We start from the raw sequence: 10,753 nt of genomic DNA, 5'->3' as shown, positions 1-10,753 counted from the left end.
TTTTTGACATTTCATAGAGAGAAGTTGATCTGACTGGTAGTCATCTATTGTTAGTAATAGCCAGGGTTATTTGTAAGTACAGCCAAGTTATTCATGATGACAGGCAGGTGGTGTTCCTGTAGAGGACAGGGGCCGTAGCTGCTGCAGCTGCGGCCGTGCATCCCGGAGATCATGGCGTCTTCCACCGCCGAGGAGTTCACCATAGAAGATAGGAGTTTGTTACTGGAAAAAATAAGACCATACTATTTATCCACACTTTTTATACCTCATTACTATGCCATTTTGGGGGTCGACTTTCGATTTGAGAGATGGTTTAGGCCTTGAGAATACTACGATGGCCTAGTCCGGGTTAGAGAATTATGCCTTCAACAACGTTTAGGCATGCAAGAACTACTAGTAAGACTACGCGGTAAGATTTTATTACAGTGTTTTTGATGTAAAAAATATAATATAAATTAAAAAGGTCAGTCTGTGTCTGTTCACCGATTTGGATGTGTATTAAGCTAATTGAAAACAAGGAATCAAGCTTAAGTTATTATTTGAAATCCACGTGAATGAGGTCACGGAAACAGCTGCTGACCTACAAAGAGCTGAAGTAGTTCAAATTAGTAATTCTTAGTCATCGATTTGAATTTCTTTTGCATCACCATCGTAATAACAACAGCTGAAAATAATAGGTATTCCATATTTCCAACTTTCTTACTTTGTTATTTGGTTGAGTATCGCGTGAGGGTCTGCGACTTCCCTCTGCGCAGCCCAGCAGGCGAGCCTCAGAGGGCAGCCTCTGAAGCCGTGACTGTTCATCACCATCTGCTGTGCGAAGTCCAGTAACGCGTCAGCACCAAACTCCGCATTGTCTAGAACTGGTAGAAAAATAGGAGAATATATGATTATTTAAAGAATGCCAATAATGTCCCGTTAATAGATATTGGGTTTCGATTAATCGGCGTGATTGTACGTCAACAGCAGAGGCCAGAAAGGCCTATTTGTATGAATATTAAAGGGAAATATCGAAAAGAAATCTGTATCTCCAAGTGCAAGTACATCAATTATATTATCGATGAATGAAAATGCAGTATGTTCAGCAGCAATGAGCCAGTGTTTTGACATATCATAGCTTTCTAGAATCTTATTCGGCTCGATAGTCAGATTTTTCTTTCTGCGTAAGGTCGTCGAAACAGCTGTAACTACAAGTAAAGTCTCACCCAACCCATAGCCGGGGTTTGTGTATATTCCATTATTTTTTATCTCTGCCTCAACCAAAAATCTTGTGAATAATTTGTAAAGAGTATATTTTAATTTGAAATAGAGTGCCCCGCTCTGGCCACAATCAAAAGTTTGAAGTTAAAAATTAAGACGGCCGTGCTTCCATTTGTAAAAAGTGATATATTGTCAACAAAATGTCAGTTGTATAACAGGTCAACGGGGGAATAATTTTCGGGTTACAAAATAAAATTATCAGTGTCTATAGATATGTCTATCTTCATTTAGCACACGGCCGGTAATACAAAACTAACGTAAGTACCGCTAAAATTGTTATTGTAGTTAAAGAAAAATCGTAACGGACGTATAATCCGCATCACATTTTTGTAGCTTCTATGTAATTTGTTGCACTAGGATAAAAGTCAACTAATATGTTTTAAATAAATGTCGATTTTAATTCTTTCAATCGATTTTGAGTGTCAAATAAAAAAAGATATGCAAGCCCTTTCCGTGTTTTTGTTAGTGTCGTATTTCGCACATTATTATTGAGATTATAGTGATATAAACTTTGAAGACTTTATTACCGTAATGCATAACTAATAGAAGAAATGAAGTGAGTATTCTGACCAAAAACTGTTGAACTCTGCAGGTCATGGAGCAAATGTACCTGATAGAGATATTCATAGACAAAGTGACAGTATTCACGAGCGAAGGAGACGAGAGTACAGCCAATAAGAACCTAATTATCAAAATAAAGTTCGGACCAAAAATCCAGTTCATCATTAAAGAAGGCCAACTAGCCGCTAACGACGAGAAAAGGGATGACACTATAGAAATAACTGAATCCGGCCGCAGACAGTGGTCGAGGACCATAAGAGTCGGTAAATCTTATCTATTCCCCTCGTACCCTGACACTGTCCTTACTATACTGAACAAGTTCCCACTTGAAATAGAAGTGTGGAACGATGACGAAAATGAGACCGACAATCAAATGTATGTCGGTATTGGCAGCATGATCTGGCACACGAAGTTCTATCACTACCTCAAGGACACCGCAGATATTTGCAAGATGCATGAACCCCTGACTCTCAAAGAGATCACTACTTTATATCAGGAATGTTGCTGCAGACAAGCTGGTGAGGTCAACTTCATACTACGAGTAAGCGCTTTAGGTGACAGTATCATTACAGAATTCCAGCAGTTGATGAAAAATCCAGATTCATTTGCGTTCAGGACTAATAAAGCGCCGAGTATGTTCGAGTGCAAAAGGATTGAGGGTGATGATCCTAACTTCTGTATGGTGGGTAGTCTTTATGAAACTACCACTTTAGAAGATCCCGACGTCGTTGATAATGCACAAAAGAAAATTGAAATATGCACAGAACTACAGAGCTGTGGTGTCGCGGGAGCTGGTAAGGCTCCGTGTGAACACGAAGGCGAGGGAACGGAATCTGGCAAGAAAGTTTATGCTATCAATAAGATAAAGATGGGAGAAATAACAGGTCCGTGTGGTAACTTTAATTGTCCCCTGGCGCATAAAGTCCGAACTTATATTAGGAATTTGGATACCTATAAGTCCAAAGCTGGTGCTACCTCCGGAACAAAAGGTGAGGGAACTAAAAAGATTTGCGGCTCTTGTAGCTGCAAAGATGACCGATGGCACAGAGAAGATTGTCCCGAAACTGCAGAAAAAGGTAAAGACGGTGGCACGGGTCAACCTGAACAGACCACATGTTCCGGTTGCGGTGGCTTTGCTAAGCCCGGTGATACATGTATGGATAGGAAAAACCAGCATTACGGTACCGGAGCGACACCGAGATCTAGCAAAACACAAATACAGTATGTTACAAAAGTTCCAGATTACAAAGATGCTATATTCAGACGGGATTTTGTTATTGAAGACTGTTACAGCACAGCGTTTGATAGTCAAGATAAAATATCTGGCGCAAATCATAAGACTAGATCTGTAAGTCCTGCAACTAGGTGCTCTTGTAGCAAAGCACATGCCGCCAGCTCTTACACCAAACCTGCAGTGAGCAAACCTTCAGTGCGCACAATGGGAACAAATAACCCGTGGGTGTATAATTACAATGAAGCTCCAAAGAATTACAAAACACAACAGGTATACAACGTTTGCACTGATATGACTGATGAAAAAGATTGTAAATGTAACCCGCCGAAGCCATCGCCTCCTTGTAAGACATTCGATTGTAATTGTATAGCGGAAATGTCTAACATCGCTTCGAGGAAGGCACACCGACCGTTTTGTCCGCTCTATAAACATAAGAATAGCTGTCCAGTGAATGTCAAACGTACAAACGAAGAAGAAGAGAACAAGAGGGAGGACGATGAGGACGAGGCTGAGCCTCTGCCTTACGGACTGCCTCCAATTCAATTAGGTCCTTGCCCAGTGATGGGCCGACCTTGCTCTGTACCGGATGGTTTTGCCAGGATGTACAAAACTGCAGCACTCCCTGCCAACCCGCCCAGCTATAGCGACGCAGGCAAAGTCTGCTGTTCTAGGGAATACGAAAGAATAAAGAAAGCTCTAAAGGAATACATGAAACATCAAAAGGACCACGACTTGCGGTGTGTCAATAAGTTCAATGTGGACACTGAGAGAAGATGCTGCGATAAAGAGCAAGTGTTACTGTCCTTGATGGGTAAAGAGTGCTGCGGTGCCCACAAAATGGCCATTCAAGAAAAGTTTAAGGAGGATAATAAGTGAAACCATGATTTTCATTGATTTTTTATTTTGTAACCCACAAACGATAAGATCTAATATAATTATGCAACTGGATATTTTTTTTTATTGTATGTAGTAAAGACAACGTCTAATTACTCTAGCTGTTATTAGCTTACATATCAGATGATGCCATAATAACATGAATCACACAAATCTTTGGTGACATCAGTAATGCTCGTGTCAAGAAATTGCTTGACTGTTCATAAAAATGTTGAAAATTGAAATATAAAATAAAAATATTAGGTATAGCAATACTCTACTGAAGAATACGAGTAATATAAAATACAACTTACTGTTTAGGCGACACTCTAAATAAATAAAGATGGGTGACGACGAGGAAGGGGTCAAGAAGAAGAAGAAGAACTCTTCGAAGTATAACTACAGCTTCGGTGACTCGTACCCAGGTACTATATTTATTTTTAGCCTACTTATTATAAACCGCCAAGTACGAATTAGACTCGCGCACGTTGGACTTCGAAACATTATTTATAAAAACTGCAAAAAGATTCGTTCGTTGTAAGGGAATCGCCTTAAATATTTAGTATTAATATTTTTTTGTATGTTGTTATATAATATTTTGTGTAAATTGAGTAAAATCAATAAAGATGATAAAAAATATTAGAAGGATCCTGCGTCGCTCTTGATTCCACTGATAGCAGTTATAAGGTTAATAATTCTAATTAATTGTTTCACTACAGGGGTTAACATCGGTCACAAAACATGTCTCTACTTCAAGCCAGGCTTGGCCGTTCCTGCCCACATGGGATGGTTGTGGACAGCGACCGATGTTCCCGGAATGAAGGTATAGTATTAAAAATAACATATATTTTCATCTACGCCTGTCAATAAACAATCTAAGGACGGGGAAGAAAATGTTGTAACACTATTATTGTTATTTTCTTATTTATGACTAGCTAGCCCGCGCAGCTCCGCTCAAGCTTTCTTATTTTATATCATTCGGAGCATTTTCATGTTTATTCACCTTTTGCTCTGACTTCCGCAAATAATTCAGGACCAAAATTAGCCAATCGATCTCGAGTTTTAGCGAGACTAACGAACAGACATTAATTTTTATATAAGTATATAGATTGGATTGGGAATTTGGATTGTTTGATAGTCCAGTTATTTGGAGGGATCAATGGCAACACATATAGGGAACTTTATATATGCAATGATGTATGTTTTTCAAATCACATAATATCGTGATATGCAGTTCCGTCGAGGATGGTCTCCCGGCGTTGTTGGCAAGAGCGTAGCAAAAATGATGACGTTCAAATGCGCTCGCGGTGGTCCAGACAAGGACAAAAAACAGAAGAAGAAGAAAAAAGGTCACAGGCCGGGTACTGACCTCGGCGGAGGAGACTCTGAGCCTGAGGAGGCTCTGGAGCCGAAGCCTGCGCTCAAGGTTCAGAGGAAGGGCGATGTGTTCACTATACAGGTTAGGAATATTTTATTCTCATTTTTACCATTAAAAATTTTATATTAAGTCCCCTTTGTACACGTCGCAACATAAATATCCGGTTCGTGTCGATTTTTGTCATTGCACGATTTTCGCAATACAAACTCAAACGGGTTTGTCAAAGGATCATGTCTGCAACGTTTGTTTATGTATAGCATCTCTAATGTGCAAGTTATCCTATCTTATCTTATCTGATATACCCTTCTTACTATAATAATTATATATTGCAAAAGCTTGACATTCATTGTAATTTTCAGGTAAATCCACTAAAAGATTTAACAGAAATAGCGTCAAACGAAGATCCTTATGTAGACTGCGACCCAATGGTCTTCAAAATTATCAAGAAACGAAGTCCAGAAGAACAAGCGAAAGTCGAGGCTCGCAAAATGGTTAAATTAAAGAAACAACGAGACGCGGAGATCAGGAAAGCATTAGCCGAAGCAGTTGAAGATATTTGCAAGTGTGCGTACATGGACGTGTTCTGCAACGATCTTTCTGCTATCGACAGGGTTATTGACAGCTGTCCAGCCTTCAAAGAGCCTGGCTGTGTCTGTGAAACGGAATCATTGAGCTCTTTGTCCAGCAACGCAACGTGGGATATCGAATACACTCCACCTTTTGGATGTTTCGACCTCAGTCCTAGGAAACGTAAGACTTATATCCACGTGGAGACACAGTACATACCAGCCGATGCGGGGATCCCAGAGCCCAAGCCAAGATGCAAGAAGTCCTGCACATCTATAAAACCAAAGAAGGTGTCGAGAAACAAAAAAAGCTGCTGCGGTCCGTGTCCGTAAACTATTTTATTAAATGTTGTGAGTTTATAATAAACTGCTTACCAGCTTTTAATATTTTGTTTATATATATTTAAATCCTATACAGCAACACAAAACCTAACTTTTTAGCTTTCATCTTCAGGTACCTCTAGATATGAAGCCGCGTGCACATAATATACGCCAAGGTATAGCTTAAGGTTATTAATTTTCACACTTTTCTGTGTCGTAATGACGCCATTTATGAGAAACTAGCTGACCCGCGCAACTTCGCTTGCGTCACATAAGAGAATCATAATTTTCCACGTTTTTTTAACATTTTTCACTGGTACTCTGCTACTATTGGTCGTAGCGTGATGATATATAGCCTATAGACTTCCTCGATAAATGGGCTATCTAACACTGAAACAATTTAAAAAATCGGACCAGTAGTTCCCGAGATTTGCGCGTTTAAACAAACAATCAAACAAACAAACTCTTCAGCTTTATAATATTAGTATAGATAGTATAGATATGAGAATAGTAGTTACAATATAAAGATCATACATAGAAAAGTTTACAGTTAGAACTATTCTAATTTAAAATAATGTTCTCGGGACAAAATTTGCTTAAAGGTAACAAGATAAAGGTTTAAAATTAACTACTCACTCCTAGCGTACCGGTAGTCGTCATGGTGGTAGGTGTAGTATTTCAGGAGAAAGGGAATCAGTACCGTGGTCCCCAACACCACGGCCCCGCCCAGCGCGATCGACGCCGGATTGATGTTGATCGTTGGAAATTCCTAAATCAGAAAATAATGCTATTCAAATCGATTTTGCAGTTTCTTTAAAGACGTTAGAAGTTTAATCAAAATTGGTGTAGCAGTGCCAGAGATTACAAATCCGTCCAATATCCTTGCACAAAAACATTGTTTATGAATTGAATGGAAACAGACAAGTTACAATTTGAATATAATATAACTTACACAAGATCCATGCAAAGATTTATAAATGTAGGCCAAATAAATGTGAAAGTTTTCGTTTGTTTGTTAGCTTAAGAATAAAAACCGATTCGAATAAATTTAGGATGATAATATAATTGAAATAAAACAAAAAATATAGAAAAAATAAGATAGTTATTGGCAAGACATAATAAGGAACACACAACTTTTGGGCCAACATTTTTGTCACTAGCCCTCAATACTGGAAACTTACCGTTAGTCCGTAAACAGAGTCTGTTGTTTTCTTTACCGGTATTTTTATGAACGGTATGTTAAAGTCCAAGTCTATCTGAAATTAAAGAGCCCTGGTTACATTTATAATGATAAAGTATCTAAAGTAATACCTAAGCAAGCTAATTAGGTGAGATTTTGTATCAAAAAGGAATAAAAGTTGATATAAATTTGTATGAATAAGAAGAATAACTAAGAAAATGGATTCTTAGGCGATTTATTTAAGCTGGAAGTTAGTTTTTATGTAATTATCTATGTAATAAAGTAACGAAAAGTTTCAATGCTGACCATTGCGTTAAAACGGATCTTCCGTAGATAACGAGACGATAATTTAAGCCTAGACTTAACTCCTGAAGCAACTCCTTTTATCATATGCAGTATTGTGTGCTGTTTACCTTACAGGTTACACATAAATCTTTCACAATCCAGCAACACTAGCACAAAATATAAAAAGAATCCAAAAAGCACTTACCGTGATATCTTCCTCCATAACATTGAACGAGAAAAACTTAGCCTGCCTCCCCACATAATCCCTTTTTCGTCTTCCATTATCACATTTCACTAATATCGTCATAAAATAAATAAATACGAACACTTTTAACATTTTCAACATTCACATTTTTTAATTGAGGCAATCTGTGGCGTTCGCGCCAAAACTTGACGGCGTGTGCCGCCATTTTTATGTTGCATTCATTAAAATAGTGAAGGAAATCAATGGGCATGACTACAAAAAGTTTCCGTGCATTGTTGAGCACAATAAAACGACGGTTCACAACTTACGAGTCGCAAAATTGCGAGATGTGACCAGAGAAAGGATAGACAAGTACTTTCTTTGTATTTACGTAAGCCTCGAGAAAAACAATTATAAATCCTTAGGTACAGAAGTTTGTTAGAAGACTTTGTATGAAGAATAGTGTTTGTATCATTGGACCTATAAATTTAATCTGGGATTGATGTCTTTACAATTTTATTTTGGAGAGATCGACGCTATACAATATCTCTTTCTTCATCCATAGTTTCTTATAAAAAGTCAATATGTCCATTTCAATATGTGCATTTGAATGTGGCAGTATTAGACAAACACAACAACCTTAATCATTGAGCCTTCAAATTGTCATATTAAAACGTTAGTGTGTTAAGCAAAATTTGACTTTACACTTCCAAGGAAACTAACCAACGTTTAGCCATTTCTAACGGACAATATACTTTAAATCTAGATTCAAATCTTTATTTTAATAGTTTCCAGGAAAAACGTAACGCTAAAATAATATGCTATTACTTCTATTATAGCCATATTTCTTCCTATTCTAAACATTACCGTATCTGTATGTTTCGCCCGCCAATTTGTACAGTTTTCACGGTAATGGTTAGCATGATGTCTCATGTAAGATTGGCCGCTTAAATTCTAACATTAGGCGTAATGACGCTTAATAATACAAACGTTGATTATTGCTTGACTTTCACGGTTTTCACCGTATTAATGGACGGTTGTTTTCCTATAAATATGTTGGCAATCAAGTTTTAGTTTAGTTTTAGATGGTACATCCACTAATGAACAAGAAAAAGAGAGATAAATCGTTAGTCGGTTACACAAATTTTGTCATAGTCAATTGTGTCTTCCTGAAAGTCTCTTATCTACGGAAAAAAATATCTAAGAAACAGTAAAATAAACTATTACAAAATCGAAAGTTTCTATAAAATTTAAAGAAACTATGAGAAGGAAGCCATTTTGAACATAAGAAAACCTTTTTAAACTGAAGATGACTAGTAGCGAAAAGAAAATATGTAAGAGCTTAAGAAGTCCACTTTCTTCTCGCTGCTATCAACACAAATAACAAATTTACAATAACTTACCCCTGCTTCATTTCCATTTGCTGCATTAAGAGTCTTCTTCACCGGTATTTTGATAAAAGGTATTGAAAACTCCAACTCAATCTGGAATTAAAGTTAAATTACAGAATTAAATTATATTACTATAGTAACAAAAGTACACTACAAGTATACTTAGAACTGACGAAGTAAAGCCAGAGGCGAAAGTGAAAGAAGACGAATTAGCCTAATGTCACGGATCTTTGATCAAAGAGGCCCCGCAAGAGCTGAGAAGATTAGGATAAACTACTTTTGGTTCCAAAATAGTCATGGTCCCTAGAATTGTACTAACACAATTTTTACTTAAAGATGAAAGCATTCCACACATAGTTTTCAAAAAGATGTCGCTTAGAAAGCTCACCGACTTTTATTTAAGTCAAAATACCAAGAACTCCGTAGTTTATATTCGTACATACATCTCTTAAAGTACCCATAATTTAAGAAATTTTCTCATTAGATTTCCACAGCTCAAGAAATAGAGAAGTAAAAAACACTTACGGACACATCCTCGTCGTCCACATCAAAGGAAAATAGTTTCGGCAACTTCTTTTCCTTCTTCTTACTCTCTTTATCTCCTCTCACAAATAATACCACACAAAAAATAAAAATAAACACTTTTAACATTTTCTATTCTGGCAATAATCCGTGATTCTCGGGCCAACTCGTTCCCGCGTTTGTCGCCATTTTGCCACAACAAACGTTAAATAGTGTGGAAAATCAAATGTACTATGGATGCATAAAGTTTCCGTGTATTGTTTGAACATAATAATATTTATGGAGACAGGTAGACGTCTCTTAGCAAAAAAAAAATGCGAATAAAAAGTACGCAACCTTTTTTATGTTGTTGAAAAGACTGAAGTAAGCTCTCGAAGCCTCGAGCCAATGATGCATTTGATTGGAGTCTTCCCTGTCAGATCAAACCATGGTTCGTGAATCCGTTAACAAGTTGGCGCTCAATAGTTCGCTTCTGGGATACCGATCAGCTGCCTGTCCATTGACGTTGAGCAAGGCTGTGGTGTGGAGAAACGTGGAAATAATAAGCAATCGGTTGGAACCACTAAAAGGAACGGAAATTTTTTAGCACTCCTATTCATATAATTTATCCGTTTCTTCGCACCATGGCCTTTCTCCGCGTCAAGGGAAGGCAGCATAACATCACCTTTCAGTGAGTGCCCAATCTTCTAATAATGCTGATGCCCTAAGTAGCCATTTTTGCAAGAAAAACTAGAAAACAGTTAATTAATTAGCAAGAGTAGAGTTTGTAATTTGGTACTTTTCTTTGCTGCAAGTTGCACCGTCCATGGTCCAAAGCTGACTGACTTTAAAATATAATAATACCATTAAGATCACACATTTTGCAATCGGACAATGACTTTGATGTCCGAAATACTAAACAATGGTATTGTTTTTGGGCATTGTTTCAATTTGGAGTGCGGAACATTTATATGGTCGTAAACATGTATGGCATAACTGAGACATTTTACATGTGATTG

At 37.5% G+C, this 10,753-nt stretch overlaps 2 protein-coding genes across 3 annotated transcripts; one reads left to right on the top strand and one right to left on the bottom strand.

Annotated features, from left to right (window-relative positions):
- Positions 1 to 36: 36 nt before the first annotated feature.
- On the bottom strand, positions 37 to 8,040 carry LOC142981127 (uncharacterized). The gene is made up of 5 exons (XM_076126815.1): positions 7,864 to 8,040; positions 7,375 to 7,449; positions 6,830 to 6,962; positions 704 to 863; positions 37 to 222 (listed from the first exon to the last, which is right to left on the bottom strand). Exons 1-5 carry the CDS (start codon positions 8,002 to 8,004, stop codon positions 51 to 53), a joined length of 681 nt encoding a protein of 226 aa, XP_075982930.1. The 5' UTR covers positions 8,005 to 8,040; the 3' UTR covers positions 37 to 50.
- Positions 1,382 to 6,257, top strand: LOC142981219 (uncharacterized). 2 transcript variants are annotated; one of them, XM_076126963.1, is made up of 5 exons: positions 1,382 to 1,517; positions 4,250 to 4,353; positions 4,648 to 4,751; positions 5,163 to 5,387; positions 5,666 to 6,257. In XM_076126963.1, exons 2-5 carry the CDS (start codon positions 4,272 to 4,274, stop codon positions 6,203 to 6,205), a joined length of 951 nt encoding a protein of 316 aa, XP_075983078.1. In that variant the 5' UTR covers positions 1,382 to 1,517; positions 4,250 to 4,271; the 3' UTR covers positions 6,206 to 6,257. The 2 variants fall into 2 exon arrangements, with proteins under 2 accessions (XP_075983078.1, XP_075983077.1); XM_076126962.1 differs by lacking the exons at positions 4,250 to 4,353; positions 4,648 to 4,751; positions 5,163 to 5,387; positions 5,666 to 6,257 and adding an exon at positions 1,853 to 4,003.
- Positions 8,041 to 10,753: the final 2,713 nt, after the last annotated feature.

The sequence above is a fragment of the Anticarsia gemmatalis genome, chromosome 19, assembly GCF_050436995.1.
Source record: "Anticarsia gemmatalis isolate Benzon Research Colony breed Stoneville strain chromosome 19, ilAntGemm2 primary, whole genome shotgun sequence".
In the NCBI taxonomy this organism is placed as follows: domain Eukaryota; kingdom Metazoa; phylum Arthropoda; class Insecta; order Lepidoptera; family Erebidae; genus Anticarsia; species Anticarsia gemmatalis.
The sequence above is the reverse complement of the archived record's forward strand: the minus strand, read 5'-3'. Positions and strand labels throughout refer to the sequence as shown.